The following is a 23,716-nucleotide window of genomic DNA, read 5'->3' on the forward strand; positions in this document are numbered from 1 at the left end:
AAGTATAAAATTTATTGTTCAGTTAACAAAGATAGTCGCAAAAGGATTCAGAAAGGTGATTGAAAAATGATTATAAATATTTGGTCACCTAAAGCAAACATATTTGATTCAAATATGATTCCAAAATCTGATTGAAAAACATTATTCAGTTTTTGATCATCAAAAGTATTCATATCTGATTATTTCTTTTGTTCAATTGTATGATAACTCAGTATTTAGTCAGAAAGAGTAATCAAATTGTTTTTATATGTAGGGAAATTCAAAATTTCATCACCTAAATGCTGAGTGGAAATGAATTAAAAAGCACACACACGAGCGTGTGCATTAAACTTTTGAATCAAAGAACGCATGTGAGTTGTGAGCTCAATAATGTTTCAATTTTGCACAGCTCATGTGTATGAACAATAAGTTTAGTGAGAATTTATTTCCCGCACGTGTGTGTGCTGAGCATTCGTGTGCAAATACGAACTCTGGAAGAAGGAAACGCTGCTTTTTTAATTAATGTAATGAAATTGTATAAAGCTTACCCAACAGCAATTCCCCAATGTTTAGAGGCTGTATCAGCGGCATGTTCGAAAAGTGTTAGACCCACCAGCGATACTGTGGGCACAATTGTAAGTGGCGTTATGAATCGTAGAATTTTCCCCACCAGACCAGTGTAGCCCAATACAACCTGAACTAATGCTGAAACTGCGATTGCTCCAGATAATTCTCGCATACGACTTTGCCATAATTCTTTACGCTCGTCTTCAGCCATTGCGTCCATCTCATGTACTGCTGGACATTTCCACTGTGGTAGCGATAGAATAGCCAGTGTGGGTACCAAAAATGATATTGTGCCACCCTGTACAATTGGCAAACGAACACCCCAGGTAGCTTGTAGTAGTGTAACGATTCCGGTTACAAATATCATGGTTGATATAATAACACCCCGATCAGGATCTTCATCGGACATACAAAGGGCGGGCGTTAAAATAAATGGAATGGAGACAATGGCACCGATCATGGTTAGATAATGCTGCAGAGCCAAAAATATACTCAAATACCATGGTGGATTTTCATTAATTGCATACAAAAGTTTCGACTGGTTTTTCTCTTTCGAAATTGTACCATGTACTGTAGATCCAAAACTAGATGGTGGCTAAAAATTATGGACAAAAAAAATAATACATATATGCAGTGTTATTTATGGTTTCAACCTTTAATAAAATCCGATATCTATACATCTTATAAAATAAATAATACACATATACATTTGCAAAAACGGAGACAGCCTGCTCCCTTTTATTTTAAAAGAGACAAACGATCATGTCTTCACTCAAGTTACAAGAAAAGCGATTCCGCAAAGCGCGCTTGTTACCGCGGAATATTGGAACATAAGGGCCCATTACTTATACTTAGCATAGACTTTACTTGGCTTGAGAACTGTCACTTACAGTTCTGTTAAATGAACATTGAATGTTACTGATTACTCAAAACTTAGCAACACTTAACTTGACTTAGAAGTGTGTTGAATTTTGACTTTCTATGTAAGTTCTAAGTGACGTTTACATTTCGGGATGCCAGTTGCTTGTTTCCATTTCATTTTTTGACATTTTGTCATACAAATTGACATTTATTTAAAAATAAATTTCAAAGCTGCTTATGATGCCAGATTGTATGCGCTGAGTTGAGTATAATCGTGGCTAAGTTGCCAAGTCAAGTCAAGTCTATGCTAAGTATCAGTAATGGGCCCTATAGTATGAGCCTCAGAAATATGATCTTAAAAGAGTCTTTTTTGATTTTTATCATGAAAATTATGAGCCGTTTGCTAGGAAACAAATTAACTTTGAACAAATATTTATATTTCATTATGAAACTTTTGTTTGAACTTTTCCTGCTTTTTATTGCACATTGATATGGACTTGCTGTTTGGTTTCATTTATGCTGACAATCTCCATTCATTAGACTTCAGAAATCTTAGTGCTCAAGACATTTTAAAAATGATACGGTCTAATGTGCGCTGGTGCAAGAAAAACAGATAAACTTTTTCTCCACATAACTCCCTACGTTTCGCCAATCTCCTTGGCATCCTCAGGCCCAGGATCTTTATTTTATAAGAAACAAACAAAGATGATACATAAGAGACAATATCATAATAATCATTTGTGCTGAAATATGTACATTCTACCACAATATTCTTTATTTTAAGTCGAAAAGTATATCATAAGCAACGGAAGAGCTCTTGGTATATTTGATGCAGCCATCCAGAAATAGCGGAAGGATTTTTAAGTAGGCTTAAATAGATTTTGGCATATGACGAAAGACGAATTCAACTCGACTTGGTCGCCAGAAGATTGCTTTGCTGAATTGAAGCAAGCAACTCCAGCGGATTTCAGAGAATACTATATGAAATGCAATACTACGCCTTGTTTATACTTTATTTCTTAATTTCAAACAAATGCACAACAATAATTAAAATTTTCAATTTTTGAAACAAATTAAGAAATGCGCAACGAAATTTCAATTGACAAAACAGCTGACTTTGAAAATTCGAAATTCCTATTCCCCAATTATTATTTTCCCTGGGAGAAAAGAATCGGACAATTTTTTCCGCGGGAAAAAAAATTTCCGCGAGAACAAAATTCCGAGGGAATATTTAGAATTGGGTTGAATACTTCCAAAGACTTTACTATTTTGATGTTACTTCTATCGGACTCTATGTAATATTTGTTCCAAATATGAGCCAAATCGGAACACAAATACGATTTTTTTGAATATTTCGATCCTTGCGCCACCTAGCGGGAGTTTTTGCATAAAGCCAATTTTTTCTGTATGTAATATATGTTCCAAATATGAACTTAATTGAACCAAAAATAGGATATTTTTTTAAATATATCGATCCATGCGCCACCTAGCGGAGTTTTACTCCTTTTATTGCATTGTCATCGGGTTCTAACCTATATTCCAAGTTTCAAGCATGTAGCTTATCGGGAAGTTACTTAAATTTCAATTACAAAATTCGTAAACAACGCTCGCTACACAGAGTCAAGCTAAATAAAACCTTTTAAAAAAGGACCAAATTTTTGTTTTATTTTGTTGATATACAAACCATTCGGCCATTCGCAAGGGTATCGTACTCGTTGTAAACTATACAATTTTAAAATAATCCATGGTTCCTATAAATAATTTTATTAAACATAGCGAATCGGAGACTTTGATTTAATTTAAACTACTTAGGTATTACATTTTCGCATTTCTAGGATAAGTCTATGTCTTTCACCAACCAAACGTTGTGAGCCTAGTGTTACTTACAAAGCTCTTAGTTCCAGCATTATGTTGTTGATTGCAATAAAATGTGTTCAACAAAATAAAAATATAAAAGAAAATTTCAAAATGGGCGTGGCTCCGTCCTTTTTCATTTAATTTGTCTAGAATAATTTTAATGCCATAAGTCGAAAAAAATTTACCAATCCTTCTGAAATTTGGTAGGGGCATAGATTCTATGACGGTAACTGTTTTCTGCGAAAATGGGCGAAATCGGTTTAAGCCACGCCCAGTTTTTATACACAGTCGACCGTCTGTCCTTAGGCTCGGCCATTGACACGATAACTTGAGCAAAAATCGATATATCTTTACTAAGCTTTGTTCACGTACTTATCTGAACTGGCTTAATATTGGTATAAAAATTGGCCGAAATCCGACTATGACCACGCTCAATTTTTCGATATGGAAAATTACGAAAAATTAAAAAAATGCCATAATTCTCGACCAATTATGAAAAAGGGATGAAACATGGTAATTGGATTGGTTTATTGACGCAAAATATAACTCTAGAAAAAACTTTGTAAAATGGGTGTGACACCTACCATATTAAGTAGAAGGAAGTGAAAAAGTTCTGCAGGGCGAAATCAAAAGCCCTTGGAATCTTGGTAGGAATACTGTTCGCGGTATTACATATATAAATAAATTAGCGGTACCCGACAGATGCTGTTCTGGGTCACTCTGTTCCACATTTCCGTTGATATCTCGAAAACGCCTCATTAACACCTTTTATTTGATACCCATATCGTACAAACAAATTCTAGAGTCACTCCTGGTCCACCTTAATGGTGATATCTCGAAAAGGCGTCCACTTATAGAACTAAGACCCACTCCTTTTAAAATACTCATTAACACCTTTCATTTGATACCCATATCGTACAAACACATTCTAGAGTCCCCCCCTGGCCCACCTTTATGACAATATCTAGTAGAGGCGTCCACGTATAGAACTAAGGACCACTCCCTGTTAAAATACTCATTAACACCGTTCATTTGATACCCATATCGTACAAAAACATTCTGGAGTCACCCCTGGTCCACCTCTATCTCGAACAGGCGTCCACCTATAGAACTAAGGCCCACTCCCTTTTAAAATAGTCATTAATACCTTTCATTTGATACCCATATCGTACAAAAACATTCTGGAGTAACCCCTGGTCCACCTCTATCTCGAAAAGGCGTCCACCTATAGAACTAAGGCCCACTCCCTTTTAAAAAATTCATTAACACCTCTCATTTGATACCCATATCGTACAAAAACATTCTGGAGTCACCCCTGGTCCACCTCTATCTCGAAAAGGCGTCCACCTATAGAACTAAGGCCCACTCCCTTTTAAAATACTCATTAACACCTTTCATTTGCTACCCATATCGTACAAACACATTCTAGAGTCAACCCTGGTCCACCTTTATGGCGATATCTCGAAAAGGCGTCCACCTATAGAACTAAGACCCACTCCCTTTTAAAATACTCATCAACACCTTTCATTTGATACCCATATCGTACAAACACATTCTAGAGTCACCCCTGGTCCACCTTTGTGGCGATATCTAGAAGAGGCGTCCACCTATAGAACTAAGGACCACTCCCTGTTAAAATACTCATTAACACCTTTCATTTGCTACCCATATCGTACAAACACATTCTAGAATCAACCCTGGTCCACCTTTATGGCGATATCTAGAAGAGGTGTCCACCTATAAAACTAAGACCCACTCCCATTTAAAATACTCATTAACACCTTTCATTTGATACCCATGTCGTACAAACACATTCTAGAGTCACCCCTGGTCCACCTCTATGGCGATATCTCAAAAAGGCGTCCACCTATAGAACTAAGGCCCACTCCCTTTTAGAAGACTCATTAACACCTTTCATTTGATACCCATATCGTACAAAAACATTCTGGAATCACCCCTGGTCCACCTTTATGGCAATATCTAGAAAAGGCATCCTATAGAACAAAGACCCACTCCCATTTAAAATACTCATTAACACCTTTCATTTGATACCCATATCGTACAAACACATTCTGGAGTCACCCCTGGTCCACCTCTATGGCGATATCTCGAAAAGACGTACACCTATAGAACTAAGGCCCACTCCCTTTTAAAAGACTCATTAACACCTTTCATTTGATACCCATATGGTACAAAAACATTCTGGAGTCACCCCTGGTCCCCCTCTATAGCAATATCTCGAAAAGGCGTCCACCTATATAACTAAGGCCCACTCCCTTTTAAAATACTCATTAACACCTTTCATTTGCTACCCATATCGTACAAACACATTCTAGAGTCAACCCTGGTCCACCTTTATGGCGATATCTCGAAAAGGCGTCGACCTTTAGAACTAAGGCCCACTCCCTTTTAAATAATCATTAACGCATTTCTTTGATACCCATATCGTACAAACGCATTCTGGAGTCACCCCTGGTCCACCATTATGGCGATATCTCGAAAAGGCGTCCACCTTTAAAACTAAATCCCACACCCTTTTAAATAATCATTAACCCATTTTATTTGATACCCATAACGTACAAACGCATTCTACAGCCATCCCTGGTCCACCTTTATGGCGATATCTCGTAAAGGCGTCCACCTATAGAACTAAGGATCCCTCCCTTTTAAAATACACATTACCAACTTTCATTTGATACCCATGTCGTACAAACAAATTCTAGAGTCACCCCTGGTCCACCTTTATGGCGGTATCTCGAAAAGGCGTCCACCTATAGAACTAAGGATCCCTCCCTTTTAAAATACACATTACCAACTTTCATTTGATACCCATGTCGTACAAACAAATTCTAGAGTCACCCCTGGTCCACCTTTATGGCGGTATCTCGAAAAGGCGCCCACCTATAGAACTAAGACCCACTCCCTTTTAAAATACTCATTAACACCTTTCATTTGATACCCATATCGTACAAACACATTCTAGAGTCACCCCTGGTCCACCTTTGTGGCGATATCTAGAAGAGGCGTCCGTCCACCTATAGAACTAAAGACCACTCCATGTTAAAATACTCATTAACACCTTTAATTTGATACCCATATCGTACAAACGCATTCTAGAGTCACCCCTGGTCCACATTTATGGCGATATCTCGAAAAGGCGTCGACCTTTAGAACTAAGGCCCACTCCCTTTTAAATAATCATTAAACCATTTCTTTGATACCCATATCGTACAAACGCATTCTGGAGTCACCCCTGGTCCACCTTTATGGCGATATCTCGAAAAGGCGTCCACCTTTAAAACTAAGTCCCACACCCTTTTAAATAATCATTAACCCATTTTATTTGATACCCATATCGTACAAACGCATTCTACAGTCATCCCTGGTCCACCTTTATGGCGATATCTCGAAAAGGCGTCCACCTATAGAACTAAGGATCCCTCCCTTTTAAAATACACATTACCAACTTTCATTTGATACCCATGTCGTACAAACAAATTCTAGAGTCACCCCTGGTCCACCTTTATGGCGGTATCTCGAAAAGGCGTCCACCTATAGAACTAAGGATCCCTCCCTTGTAAAATACACATTACCACCTTTCATTTGATACCCATGTCGTACAAACAAATTCTAGAGTCACCCCTGGTCCACCTTTATGGCGATATCTCGAAAAGGCGTCCACCTATAGAACTAAGACCCACTCCTTTTAAAATACTCATTAACAGCTTTCATTTGATACCCATATCGTACAAACACATTCTAGAGTCACCCCTGGTCCACCTTTATGGCAATATCTAAAAAAGGCGTCCACCTATAGAACTAAGGCCCACTCCCTGTTAAAATACTCATTAACACATTTTATTTGATACCCATATCGTACAAACACATTCTCAAGTCACCCCTGGTCCACCTCTATGGCGATATCTCGAAAAGGCGTCCACCTATAGAACTAAGCCCACTCCCTTATAAAAGACTCATTAACACCTTTCATTTGATACCCATATCGTACAAAAACATTCTGGAGTCACCCCTGGTCCACCTTTATGGCAATATCTAGAAAAGGCGTCCACCTATAGAACTAAGACCCACTAACATTTAAAATACTCATTAACACCTTTTATTTCTGGAGTCACCCCTGGTCCACCTCTATGGAGATATCTCGAAAAGGCGTACACCTATAGAACTAAGGCCCACTCCCTTTTAAAAGACTCATTAACACCTTTCATTTGATACCCATATCGTACAAAAACATTCTGGAGTCACCCCTGGTCACCTCTATAGCGATATCTCGAAAAGGCGTGTACCTATAGAACTAAGGCCCACTCCCTTTTAAAATACTCATTAACACCTTTCATTTGATACCCATATCGTACAAACACATTCTAGAGTCACCCCTGGTCCACCTTTATGGCAATATCTAAAAAAGGCGTCCACCTATAGAACTAAGGACCACTCCCTGTTAAAATACTCATTAACACATTTTATTTGATACCCATATCGTACAAACACATTCTGAAGTCACCCCTGGTCCACCTCTATGGCGATATCTCGAAAAGGCGTCCACCTATAGAACTAAGCCCACTCCCTTTTAAAAGACTCATTAACACCTTTCATTTGATACCCATATCGTACAAACACATTCTAGAGTCAACCCTGGTCCACCTTTATGGCGATATCTCGAAAAGGAGCCCACCTATAGAACTAAGACCCACTCCCTTTTAAAATACTCATTAGCACCTTTCATTTGATACCCATATCGTACAAACGCATTCTGGAGTCACCCCTGGTCCACCTTTATGGCGATATCTCGAAAAGGCGTCCACCTTTAAAACTAAGTCCCACACCCTTTTAAATAATCATTAACCCATTTTATTTGATACCCATATCATACAAACACATTCTAGAGTCAACCCTGGTCCACCTTTATGGCGATATCTCGAAAAGGCGTCCATAATCATTAACCCATTTCTTTGATACCCATATCGTACAAACGCATTCTGGAGTCACCCCTGGTCCACCTTTATGGCGATATCTCGAAAAGGCGTCCACCTTTAAAACTAAGTCCCACACCCTTTTAAATAATTATTAACCCATTTTATTTGATACCCATATCTCTAGAGTCACCCCTGGTCCACCTTTATGGCAATATCTATAAAAGGCGTCCACCTATAGAACTAAGGACCACTCCCTGTTAAAATACTCACTAACACATTTTATTTGATACCCATATCGTACAAACACATTCTGAAGTCACCTCTGGTCCACCTCTATGGCGATATCTCGAAAAGGCGTCCACCTTTTAAACTAAGTCCCACACCCTTTTAAATAATCATTAACCCATTTTATTTGATACCCATATCATACAAACACATTCTAGAATCAACCCTGGTCCACCTTTATGGCGATATCTCGAAAAGGCGTCCATAATCATTAACCCATTTCTTTGATACCCATATCGTACAAAAACATTCTGGAGTCACCCCTGGTCCACCTTTATGGCAATATCTATAAAAGGCGTCCACCTATAGAACTAAGACCCACTAACATTTAAAATACTCATTAACACCTTTTATTTGATACCCATATCGTACAAACATATTCTGGAGTCACCCCTGGTCCACCTCTATAGCGATATCTCGAAAAGGCGTACACCTATAGAACTAAGGCCCACTCCCTTTTAAAATACTCATTAACACCTTTCATTTGATACCCATATCGTACAAACACATTCTAGAGTCACCACTGGTCCACCTTTATGGCAGTATCTAGAAAAGGCGTCCACCTATAGAACTAAGACCCACTCCTTTTAAAATACTCATTAACACCTTTCATTTGATACCCATATCGTACAGACACATTCTAGAGTCACCCCTGGTCCACCTTTATGGAAATATCTAGAAAATGCGTCCACCTATAGAACTAAGGATCCCTCCCTTTTAAAATACACATTACCAACTTTCATTTGATACCCATGTCGTACAAACAAATTCTAGAGTCACCCCTGGTCTACCATTATGGCGATATCTCGAAAAGGCGTCCACCTATAGAACTAAGGATCCCTCCCTTTTAAAATACACCTTACCACCTTTCATTTGATACCCATGTCGTACAAACAAATTCTAGAGTCACCCCTGATCCACCTTTAAGGCGATATCTCGAATAGGCGTCCACCTATAGAACTAAGACCCACTTCTTTTAAAATACTCATTAACACCTTTTATTTGATACCCATATCGTACAAACACATTCTAGAGTCACGCCTGGTCCACCTTTATGGCAATATCTAGAAAAGGCGTCCACCTATAGAACTAAGGACCACTCCCTGTTAAAATACTCATTAACACATTTTATTTGATACCCATATCGTACAAACACATTCTGAAGTCACCCCTGGTCCACCTCTATGGCGATATCTCGAAAAGGCGTCCACCTATAGAACTAAGGCCCACTCCCTTTTAAAATACTCATTAACACCTTTCATTTGATACCCATATCGTACAAACACATTCTAGAGTCACCACTGGTCCACCTTTATGGCAGTATCTAGAAAAGGCGTCCACCTATAGAACTAAGACCCACTCCTTTTAAAATACTCATTAACACCTTTCATTTGATACCCATATCGTACAGACACATTCTAGAGTCACCCCTGGTCCACCTTTATGGAAATATCTAGAAAATGCGTCCACCTATAGAACTAAGGATCCCTTCCTTTTAAAATACACATTACCAACTTTCATTTGATACCCATGTCGTACAAACAAATTCTAGAGTCACCCCTGGTCTACCTTTATGGCGATATCTCGAAAAGGCGTCCACCTATAGAACTAAGGATCCCTCCCTTTTAAAATACACATTACCACCTTTCATTTGATACCCATGTCGTACAAACAAATTCTAGAGTCACCCCTGATCCACCTTTATGGCGATATCTCGAATAGGCGTCCACCTATAGAACTAAGACCCACTTCTTTTAAAAGACTCATTAACACCTTTCATTTGATACCCATATCGTACAAAAACATTCTGGAGTCACCCCTGGTCCACCTTTATGGCAATATCTAGAAAAGGCGTCCACCTATAGAACTAAGACCCACTAACATTTAAAATACTCAATAACACCTTTTATTTGATACCCATATCATACAAACACATTCTGGAGTCACCCCTGGTCCACCTCTATAGCGATATCTGGAAAAGGCGTACACCTACAGAACTAAGGCCCACTCCCTTTTAAAAGGCGTCCACCTATAGAACTAAGGACCACTCCTTGTTAAAATACTCATTAACACCTTTAATTTGATACCCATATCGTACAAACGCATTCTAGAGTCATCCCTGGTCCACCTTTATGGCGATATCTCGAACTAAGGATCCCTCCCTTTTAAAATACACATTACCACCTTTCATTTGATACCCATGTCGTACGAACACATTCTAGAGTCACCCCTGGTCCACCTTTATGGCAATATCTAGAAAAGGCGTCCACCTATAGAACTAAGGACCACTCCCTGTTAAAATACTCATTAACACCTTTCATTTGATACCCATATCGTACAAACGCATTCTAGAGTCATCCCTGGTCCACCTTTATGGCGATATCTCGAACTAAGGATCCCTCCCTTTTAAAATACACATTACCACCTTTCATTTGATACCCATGTCGTACAAACGCATTCTAGAGTCACCCCTGGCCCACCTTTATGGCGATATCTCGAAAAGGCGTCCACCTATAGAACTAAGACTCACTCCCTTTTAAAATACTCATTAACACCTTTCATTTGATACCCATATCGTACAAACACATCCTAGAGTCACCCCTATTCCACCTTTATGGCGATATCTCGAAAAGGCGTCCACCTATAGAACTAAGACCCACTCCCTTTTAAAATACTCATTAACACCTTTCATTTGATACCCATGTCGTACAAACACATTCTAGAGTCAACCCTGGTCCACCTTTATGGCGATATCTCGAAAAGGCGTCCACCTATAGAACTAAGACCCACTCCCTTTTAAAATACTCATTAACACCTTTCATTTGATACCCATATCGTACAAACACATTCTAGAGTCACCCCTGGTACACCTTTATGGCGATATCTCGAAAAGGCGTCCACCTATAGAACTAAGACCCACTCCCTTTTAAAATACTCATTAACACCTTTCATTTGATATCGTACAAACACACCCTGGTCCAACTTTATGGCAATATCTAAAAAAGGCGTCCACCTATAGAACTAAGGACCACTCCCTGTTAAAATACTCATTAACACATTTTATTTGATACCCATATCGTACAAACACATTCTGAAGTCACCCCTGGTCCACCTCTATGGCGATATCTCGAAAAGGCGTCCACCTATAGAACTAAGCCCACTCCCTTTTAAAAGACTCATTAACACCTTTCATTTGATACCCATATCGTACAAAAACATTCTGGAGTCACCCCTGGTCCACCTTTATGGCAATATCTAGAAAAGGCGTCCACCAATAGAACTAAGACCCACTAACATTTAAAATACTCATTAACACCTTTTATTTCTGGAGTCACCCCTGGTCCACCTCTATGGAGATATCTCGAAAAGGCGTACACCTATAGAACTAAGGCCCACTCCCTTTTAAAAGACTCATTAACACCTTTCATTTGATACCCATATCGTACAAAAACATTCTGGAGTCACCCCTGGTCACCTCTATAGCGATATCTCGAAAAGGCGTGCACCTATAGAACTAAGGCCCACTTCCTTTTAAAATACTCATAAACACCTTTCATTTGATACCCATATCGCACATAAACATTCTAGAGTCACCCCTGGTCCACCTTTATGGCAATATCTAAAAAAGGCGTCCACCTATAGAACTAAGGACCACTCCCTGTTAAAATACTCATTAACACATTTTATTTGATACCCATATCGTACAAACACATTCTGAAGTCACCCCTGGTCCACCTCTATGGCGATATCTCGAAAAGGCGTCCACCTATAGAACTAAGCCCACTCCCTTTTAAAAGACTCATTAACACCTTTCATTTGATACCTATATCGTACAAACACATTCTAGAGTCAACCCTGGTCCACCTTTATGGCGATATCTCGAAAAGGCGTACACCTATAGAACTAAGACCCACTCCCTTTTAAAATACTCATTAGCACCTTTCATTTGATACCCATATGGTACAAACGCATTCTGGAGTCACCCCTGGTCTACCTTTATGGCGATATCTCGAAAAGGCGTCCACCTTTAAAACTAAGTCCCACACCCTTTTAAATAATCATTAACCCATTTTATTTGATACCCATATCGTACAAACACATTCTAGAGTCAACCCTGGTCCACCTTTATGGCGATATCTCGAAAAGGCGTCCACCTTTAGAACTAAGGCCCACTCCCTTTTAAATAATCATTAACCCATTTCTTTGATACCCATATCGTACAAACGCATTCTGGAGTCACCCCTGGTCCACCTTTATGGCGATATCTCGAAAAGGCGTCCACCTTTAAAACTAAGTCCCACACCCTTTTAAATAATCATTAACCCATTTTATTTGATACCCATATCGTACAAACGCATAATACAGTCATCCCTGGTCCAACTTTATGGCGATATCTCGAAAAGGCGTCCACCTATATAACTAAGGATCCCTCCCTTTTAAAATACACATTAGCACCTTTCATTTGATACCCATGTCGTACAAACAAATTCTAGAGTCACCCCTGGTCCACCTTTATGGCGATATCTCGAAAAGGCGTCCACCTATAGAACTAAGACCCACTCCCTTTTAAAATACTCATTAACACCTTTCATTTGATACCCATATCGTACAAACACATTCTGTAGTCACCCCTGGTCCACCCTTATGGCGATATCTCGAAAAAGCGTCCACCTATAGAACTAAGACCCACTCCTTTTAAAAGACTCATTAACACCTTTCATTTGATACCCATATCGTACAAACACATTCTAGAGTCACCCCTGGTCCACCTTTATGGCATTATCTAGAAAAGGCGTCCACCTATAGAACTAAGGATCACTCCCTGTTAAAATACTCATTAACACATTTTATTTGATACCCATATCGTACAAACACATTCTGAAGTCACCCCTGGTCCACCTCTATGGCGATATCTCGAAAAGGCGTCCACCTATAGAACTAAGCCCACTCCCTTTTAAAAGACTCATTAACACCTTTCATTTGATACCCATATCGTACAAAAACATTCTGGAGTCACCCCTGGTCACCTTTATGGCAATATCTAGAAAAGGCGTCCACCTATAGAACTAAGACCCACTAACATTTAAAATACTCATTAACACCTTTTATTTGATACCCATATCGTACAAACACATTCTGGAGTCACCCCTGGTCCACCTCTATAGCGATATCTCGAAAAGGCGTACACCTATAGAACTAAGGCCCACTCCCTTTTAAAATACTCATTAGCACCTTTCATTTGATACCCATATCGTACAAACACATTCTAGAGTCACCCCTGGTCCACCTTTATGGAAATATCTAGAAAATGCGTCCACCTATAGAACTAAGGATCCCAACTTTCATTTGATACCCATGTCGTACAAACAAATTCTAGAGTCACCCCTGGTCCACCCACTAACATTTAAAATACTCATTAACACCTTTTATTTGATACCCATATCGTACAAACACATTCTGGAGTCACCCCTGGTCCACCTCTATAGCGATATCTCGAAAAGGCGTGCACCTATAGAACTAAGGCCCACTCCCTTTTAAAATACTCATTAACACCTTTCATTTGATACCCATATCGTACAAACACATTCTAGAGTCACCCCTGGTCCACCTTTATGGCAATATCTAAAAAAGGCGTCCACCTATAGAACTAAGGACCACTCCCTGTTAAAATACTCATTAACACATTTTATTTGATACCCATATCGTACAAACACATTCTGAAGTCACCCCTGGTCCACCTCTATGGCGATATCTCGAAAAGGCGTCCACCTATAGAACTAAGCCCACTCCCTTTTAAAAGACTCATTAACACCTTTCATTTGATACCCATATCGTACAAACACATTCTAGAGTCAACCCTGGTCCACCTTTATGGCGATATCTCGAAAAGGCGTCCACCTATAGAACTAAGCCCACTCCCTTTTAAAAGACTCATTAACACCTTTCATTTGATACCCATATCGTACAAAAACATTCTGGAGACACCCCTGGTCACCTTTATGGCAATATCTAGAAAAGGCGTCCACCTATAGAACTAAGACCCACTAACATTTAAAATACTCATTAACACCTTTTATTTGATACCCATATCGTACAAACACATTCTGGAGTCACCCCTGGTCCACCTCTATAGCGATATCTCGAAAAGGCGTACACCTATAGAACTAAGGCCCACTCCCTTTTAAAATACTCATTAACACCTCATTATCGTACAAACACATTCTGAAGTCACCCCTGGTCCACCTCTATGGCGATATCTCGAAAAGGCGTCCACCTATAGAACTAAGCCCACTCCCTTTTAAAAGACTCATTAACACCTTTCATTTGATACCCATATCGTACAAAAACATTCTGGAGTCACCCCTGGTCCACCTTTATGGCAATATCTAGAAAAGGCGTCCACCTATAGAACTAAGACCCACTAACATTTAAAATACTAATTAACACCTTTTATTTGATACCCATATCATACAAACACATTCTGGAGTCACCCCTGGTCCACCTCTATAGCGATATCTCGAAAAGGCGTACACCTACAGAACTAAGGCCCACTCCCTTTTAAAAGGCGTCCACCTATAGAACTAAGGACCACTCCCTGTTAAAATACTCATTAACACCTTTAATTTGATACCCATATCGTACAAACGCTTTCTAGAGTCATCCCTGGTCCACCTTTATGGCGATATCTCGAACTAAGGATCCCTCCCTTTAAAATACACATTCCCACCTTTCATTTGATACCCACATCGTACAAACACATTCTAGAGTCACCCCTGGTCCACCTTTATGGCAATATCTAAAAAAGGCGTCCATCTATAGAACTAAGGACCACTCCCTGTTAAAATACTCATTAACACATTTTATTTGATACCCATATCGTACAAACACATTCTGAAGTCACCTCTGGTCCACCCCTATGGCGATATCTCGAAAAGGCGTCCACCTATAGAACTAAGCCCACTCCCTTTTAAAAGAATCATTAGCACCTTTCATTTGATACCCATATCGTACAAAAACATTCTGGAGTCACCCCTGGTCCACCTTTATGGCAATATCTAGAGAAGGCGTCCACCAATGGAACTAAGACCCACTAACATTTAAAATACTCATTAACACCTTTTATTTCTGGAGTCACCCCTGGTCCACCTCTATGGAGATATCTCGAAAAGGCGTACACCTATAGAACTAAGGCCCACTCCCTTTTAAAAGACTCATTAACACCTTTCATTTGATACCCATATCGTACAAAAACATTCTGGAGTCACCCATGGTCACCTCTCTAGCGATATCTCGAAAAGGCGTGCACCTATAGAACTAAGGCCCACTCCCTTTTAAAATACTCATTAACACCTTTCATTTGATACCCATATCGTACAAACACATTCTAGAGTCACCCCTGGTCCACCTTTATGGCAATATCTAAAAAAGGCGTCCACCTATAGAACTAAGGACCACTCCCTGTTAAAATACTCATTAACACATTTTATTTGATACCCATATCGTACAAACACATTCTGAAGTCACCCCTGGTCCACCTCTATGGCGATATCTCGAAAAGGCGTCCACCCATAGAACTAAGACCCACTCCCTTTTAAAATACTCATTAACACCTTTCATTTGATATCCATGTCGTACAAACACATTCTAGAGTCTACCCTGGTCCACCTTTATGGCGATATCTGGAAAAGGCGTCCAGCTATAGAACTAAGACCCACTCCCTTTTAAAATACTCATTAAAACCTTTCATTTGATACCCATATCGTACAAACACATTCTAGAGTCACCCCTGGTCCACCTTTATGGCAATATCTAAAAAAGGCGTCCACCTATAGAACTAATGATCACTCCCTGTTAAAATACTCATTAACACCTTTCATTTGATACCCATATCGTACAAACACATTCTAGAGTCACCCCTGGTACACCTTTATGGCGATATCTGGAAAAGGCGTCCACCCATAGAACTAAGACCCACTCCCTTTTAAAATACTCATTAACACCTTTCATTTGATACCCATATCGTACAAACACATTCTAGAGTCACCCCTGGTCCACCTTTATGGCAATATCTAAAAAAGGCGTCCACCTATATAACTAAGGACCACTCCCTGTTAAAATACTCATTAACACATTTTATTTGATACCCATATCGTACAAAAACATTCTGGAGTCACCCCTGGTCACCTGTATAGCGATATCTCGAAAAGGCGTGCACCTATAGAACTAAGGCCCACTCCCTTTTAAAATACTCATTAACACCTTTTATTAGATACCCGTATCGTACAAACACATTCTAGAGTCACCCCTGGTCCACCTTTATGGCAATATCTAAAAAAGGCGTCCACCTATAGAACTAAGGACCACTCCCTGTTAAAATACTCATTAACACATTTTATTTGATACCCATATCGTACAAACACATTCTGAAGTCACCCCTGGTCCACCTCTATGGCGATATCTCGAAAAGGCGTCCACCTATAGAACTAAGCCCACTCCCTTTTAAAAGACTCATTAACACCTTTCATTTGATACCCATATCGTACAAACACATTCTAGAGTCAACCCTGGTCCACCTTTATGGCGATATCTCGAAAAGGCGCCCACCTATAGAACTAAGACCCACTCCCTTTTAAAATACTCATTAGCACCTTTCATTTGATACCCATATCGTACAAACGCATTCTGGAGTCACCCCTGGTCCACCTTTATGGCGATATCTCGAAAAGGCGTCCACCTTTAAAACTAAGTCCCACACCCTTTTAAATAATCATTAACCCATTTTATTTGATACCCATATCGTACAAACACATTCTAGAGTCAACCCTGGTCCACCTTTATGGCGATATCTCGAAAAGGCGTCCACCTTTAGAACTAAGGCCCACTCCCTTTTAAATAATCATTAACCCATTTCTTTGATACCCATATCGTACAAACGCATTCTGGAGTCACCCCTGGTCCACCTTTATGGCGATATCTCGAAAAGGCGTCCACCTTTAAAACTAAGTCCCACACCCTTTTAAATAATCATTAACCCATTTTATTTGATACCCATATCGTACAAACGCATTCTACAGTCATCCCTGGTCTAACTTTATGGCGATATCTCGAAAAGGCGTCCACCTATAGAACTAAGGATCCCTCCCTTTTAAAATACACATTAGCACCTTTCATTTGATACCCATGTCGTACAAACAAATTCTAGAGTCACCCCTGGTCCACCTTTATGGCGATATCTCGAAAAGGCGTCCACCTATAGAACTAAGACCCACTCCCTTTTAAAATACTCATTAACACCTTTCATTTGATACCCATATCGTACAAACACATTCTGGAGTCACCCCTGGTCCATCTTTATGGCGATATCTCGAAAAGGCGTCCACCTATAGAACTAAGACCCACTCCTTTTAAAAGACTCATTAACACCTTTCATTTGATACCCATATCGTACAATCACATTCTAGAGTCACCCCTGGTCCACCTTTATGGCAATATCTAGAAAAGGCGTCCACCTATAGAACTAAGGACCACTCCCTGTCAAAATGCTCATTAACACATTTTATTTGATACCCATATCGTACAAACACATTCTGAAGTCACCCCTGGTCCACCTCTATGGCGATATCTCGAAAAGGCGTCCACCTATAGAACTAAGCCTACTCCCTTTTAAAAGACTCATTAACACCTTTCATTTGATACACATATCGTACAAAAACATTCTGGAGTCACCCCTGGTCCACCTTTATGGCAATATCTAGAAAAGGCGTCCACCTATAGAACTAAGACCCACTAACATTTAAAATACTCATTAACACCTTTTATTTGATACCCATATCGTACAAACACATTCTGGAGTCACCCCTGGTCCACCTCTATAGCGATATCTCGAAAAGGCGTACACCTATAGAACTAAGGCCCACTCCCTTTTAAAATACTCATTAACACCATTCATTTGATACCCATATCGTACAAACACATTCTAGAGTCACCCCTGGTCCACCTTTATGGCAATATCTAGAAAAGGCGTCCACCTATAGAACTAAGACCCACTCCTTTTAAAATACTCATTAACACCTTTCAGTTGATACCCATATCGTACAGACACATTCTAGAGTCACCCCTGGTCCACCTTTATGGCCATATCTCGAAAAGGCGTCCACATATAGAACTAAGACCCACTCCTTTTAAAATACTCATTAACACCTTTTATTTGATACCCATATCGTACAAACACATTCTAGAGTCACCCCTGGTCTACGTTTATGGCAATATCTAGAAAAGGCGTCAACCTATAGAACTAAGGACCACTCCCTGTTAAAATACTCATTAACACATTTTATTTGATACCCATATCGTACAAACACATTCTGAAGTCACCCCTGGTCCACCTCTATGGCGATATCTCGAAAAGGCGGCCACCTATAGAACTAAGCCCACTCCCTTTTAAAAGACTCATTAAAACCTTTCATTTGATACCCATATCGCACAAAAACATTCTGGAGTCACCCCTGGTCCACCTTTATGGCAATATCTAGAAAAGGCGTCCACCTATAGAACTAAGACCCACTAACATTTAAAATTCTCATTAACACCTTTTATTTGATACCCATATCATACAAACACATTCTGGAGTCACCCCTGGTCCACCTCTATAGCGATATCTCGAAAAGGAGTACACCTACAGAACTAAGGCCCACTCCCTTTTAAAAGGCGTCCACCTATAGAACTAAGGACCACTCCCTGTTAAAATACTCATTAACACCTTTAATTTGATACCCATATCGTACAAACGCATTCTAGAGTCATCCCTGGTCCACCTTTATGGCGATATATCGAACTAAGGATCCCTCCCTTTTAAAATACACATTACCACCTTTCATTTGATACCCATGTGGTACGAACACATTCTAGAGTCACCCCTGGTCCACCTTTATGGCAATATCTAGAAAAGGCGTCCACCTATAGAACTAAGGACCACTCCCTGTTAAAATACTCATTAACACCTTTCATTTGATACCCATATCGTACAAACGCATTCTAGAGTCATCCCTGGTCCACCTTTATGGCGATATCTCGAACTAAGGATCCCTCCCTTTTAAAATACACATTACCACCTTTCATTTGATACCCATGTCGTACAAACGCATTCTAGAGTCACCCCTAGCCCACCTTTATGGCGATATCTCGAAAAGGCGTCCACCTATAGAACTAAGACTCACTCCCTTTTAAAATACTCATTAACACCTTTCATTTGATACCCATATCGTACAAACACATCCTAGAGTCACCCCTGGTCCACCTTTATGGCGTTATCTCGAAAAGGCGTCCACCTATAGAACTAGGACCCACTCCCTTTTAAAATACTCATTAACACCTTTCATTTGATACCCATATCGTACAAACACATTCTAGAGTCACCCCTGGTCCACCTTTATGGCGATATCTCGAAAAGGCGGCCACGCATAGAACTAAGACCCACTCCCTTTTAAAATACTCATTAACACCTTTCATTTGATACCCATATCGTACAAACGCATTCTAGGGTCACCCCTGTTCCACCTTTAAGGCGATATCTCGAAAAGGCGTCCACCCATAGAACTAAGACCCACTCCCTTTTAAAATACTCATTAACACCTTTCATTTGATACCCATATCGTACAAACACATTCTAGAGTCACCCCTGGTCCACCTTTATGGCGATATCTCGAAAAGGCGGCCACGCATAGAACTAAGACCCACTCCCTTTTAAAATACTCATTAACACCTTTCATTTGATACCCATATCGTACAAACGCATTCTAGGGTCACCCCTGTTCCACCTTTAAGGCGATATCTCGAAAAGGCGTCCACCCATAGAACTAAGACCCACTCCCTTTTAAAATACTCATTAACACCTTTGATTTGATACCCATATCGTACAAACACATTCTAGAGTCAACCCTGGTCCACCTTTATGGCGATATCTCGAAAAGGCATCCACCTATAGAACTAAGACCCACTCCCTTTTAAAATACTCATTAACACCTTTCATTTGATACCCATATCGTACAAACGCATTCTAGGGTCACCCCTGTTCCACCTTTAAGGCGATATCTCGAAAAGGCGTCCACCCATAGAACTAAGACCCACTCCCTTTTAAAATACTCATTAACACCTTTCATTTGATACCCATATCGTACAAACACATTCTAGAGTCACCCCTGGTCCACCTTTATGGCGATATCTCGAAAAGGCGGCCACGCATAGAACTAAGACCCACTCCCTTTTAAAATACTCATTAACACCTTTCATTTGATACCCATATCGTACAAACGCATTCTAGGGTCACCCCTGTTCCACCTTTAAGGCGATATCTCGAAAAGGCGTCCACCCAAAGAACTAAGACCCACTCCCTTTTAAAATACTCATTAACATCTTTCATTTGATACCCATGTCGTACAAACGCATTCTAGAGTCACCCCTAGCCCACCTTTATGGCGATATCTCGAAAAGGCGTCCACCTATAGAACTAAGACTCACTCCCTTTTAAAATACTCATTAACACCTTTGATTTGATACCCATATCGTACAAATACATTCTAGAGTCACCCCTGGTCCACCTTTATGGCGATATCTCGAAAAGGCGTCCACCTATAGAACTAAGACCCCCTCCCTTTTAAAATACTCATTAACACCTTACATTTGATACCCATATCGTACAAACACATTCTAGAGTCACCCCTGGTCCACCTTTATGGAGATATCTCGAAAAGGCGGCCACGCATAGAACTAAGACCCACTCCCTTTTAAAATACTCATTAGCACCTTTCATTTGATACCCATGTCGTACAAACACATTCTATAGTCAACCCTGGTCCACCTTTATGGCGATATCTCGAAAAGGCTTCCACCCGTAGAACTAAGACCCACTCCCTTTTAAAATACTCATTAACACCTTTCATTTGAGACCCATGTCGTACAAACATATTCTAGAGTCAACCCTGGTCCACCTTTATGGCGATATCTCGAAAAGGCGTCCACCTATGGAACTAAGACCCACTCCCAAATTTGACAAGGGATGACGGAAAATTGTTCCAATATACATCATTTATCCACCCTGTCGGAAAATCAACCAAACAAGATAAGTCAGTTATTGCTTATCAGGCTTTTAACTTGAACGCGAACGGACTACGAACAATTTACAAGCGACGCCTACTGAAAATATATAAAGCAAAGGAGAGCATTTGGTTCAACAAACAATGCCTGGAATTGAATGTTACTCCGAAATTCGCAAAAATAACAATAAAGGCAAATACCAAATCTAGCAGGAAAACAGTTAGAAAAGCGGAAAAGGATTTTTTAAAATATGAGTTGGAAAGCTTGTACTCGAAGAAGGATGAGATAAATGCCGAGTTATTATCTATCCATTTAAGATTGGCAGAACAACTACCTACGACTGCATTAGTGGAATGTTTCGACCGCATTAAGACAGAGGTCGATCAGAAACTACAACAAAAATACAGGTCGCTGAACCGAAAATTGGACAAGCTGGCAGGACGACGAGAGGGTAACCAAAACCAAAACACTCACCAGTTTCATGACAAGTTCGTTAACCACACAACAGTGGCCATTACCAAGGAAGAGGCACAACTTCTCGAAAAGGGCCTGAAGCACAATATCATGGACCAGAATACAGTAAGAAAAACGGAGCAAGCGATTGTAGATGCGGAGATCGCAATATCATTGATACCACAGGAAGAACAGGAGCACGCAAGACACATGTGCAGGGAAATCATAAAAAAGGAGGTGAAAGCACAGGAAGGACAAAAATCGAATACAGAGGAGAAAACAATAAAGAATCTACGGCATAAACTAAGGAAAAACAATATTGTCACAACGAAAGCGGACAAAGGAAACACCACTGTGCTAATCGAAAAAGAGCAATATATATCCAAAACCGAGGATCTCATAGAGGAAATGAAATGTCGTAGAATGAGAGAGGATCCCACAGATGAATACCAAAAACAAATCAAAGTTGCTATAAAGAATGCAACCAATATAGTATATTCTAACATGGCACATAGATTGGTCCAAATGAACCCTTCGGCTCCTCCACTGGTTGCGCTACCAAAAATCCTCAAGCCGGACACGCCAATGAGGCTCATTATTAATTTTAAATCGGCACCATGTTACAAACTGTCCAAATATTTAAAAACGATATTGATAGATACTCTGGAGCTAAGGAACGAATATGCAATAGCTAACACAACAGAACTAATAGAGAGACTCGAGACCGTAGAGCTAACAAGAAACAGCAAATTGGTATCTTTTGACATAAAAGATTTATACCCATCTATACCACTATCGGAGACTTTGGACATAGTTAGCTCAACAATAGTTCATAACACAAAAAACAAAGTGAAATGTATGCAAATCACAAATACGCTAAGAACCACTTTACGTCAAAACTATTTTCAATTCAACAATAAAATATATAAGCAAACAAACGGTCTTGGAATTGGAAGCCCCACATCAGCAATTCTTATGGAAGTGTTCATGCAAAATCTGGAAGAAAAGTACATACAGGAGCGGAAGTCCAAATTAGGCGTGTCATTTTATGCTAGATACGTGGATGACATAATATGCGTTTTAACTACTAATAACGAAGAGCTTGTACTGGAGTACCTCAACAAGCAGCACGGAAATATAGAATTTACAATGAAAACCGAAAAAGACGGAGGAATCAACTATCTAGACCTCACGATAAATATTGATAAAGAAGCCAAAAGATTTAACTATGACATATATAGAAAGTCAATGGCCACCGATACAATAATACACAATACCTCAAATCACCCTCAACAGCATAAAAATGCGGCATTAAGGCACTTGGTACATAGACTTGAAAGAATACCGCTTACACAAGAGGCATATAAGAGAGAACTTGAGGTCATATATAATATCGCTGCAAACAACGGATATAAAAAAGCACTAGTAGATAAGCTCAGAAGGACAAATGGAGAACCAAAAAGAAATAATGAAAAGGAAAATAATAACTGGACGACTATGACATATACTGGAAAAGCAACATATAAATTGGCAAACTTCTTTAAAAAATACAACATTAACACAGTATTCAAAACATCGAACAATCTAGGGCGAAAACTAAGAACTAACATTAACTCAGAGGATCCGTTTAGCAGCCACGGCGTATACAAGCTTACCTGTGGATGCCAGCATAGTTACATAGGACAAAC

General features: G+C 39.7%; 1 protein-coding gene across 1 annotated transcript in view; it reads right to left on the bottom strand.

The window, feature by feature from the left end:
- LOC137242015 (solute carrier family 23 member 2) overlaps nucleotides 1-23,716 on the bottom strand; it is a 52,064-nt gene that overhangs the window by 21,696 nt on the left and 6,652 nt on the right. The window contains exon 2 of the mRNA XM_067769380.1: nucleotides 528-1,141. Coding sequence (XP_067625481.1) covers nucleotides 528-1,141 — 614 coding nt within the window. The remainder of the gene's footprint in view (nucleotides 1-527; nucleotides 1,142-23,716) is intronic.

Source organism: Eurosta solidaginis, chromosome 1 (assembly GCF_040869045.1).
Source record: "Eurosta solidaginis isolate ZX-2024a chromosome 1, ASM4086904v1, whole genome shotgun sequence".
Taxonomy (NCBI): domain Eukaryota; kingdom Metazoa; phylum Arthropoda; class Insecta; order Diptera; family Tephritidae; genus Eurosta; species Eurosta solidaginis.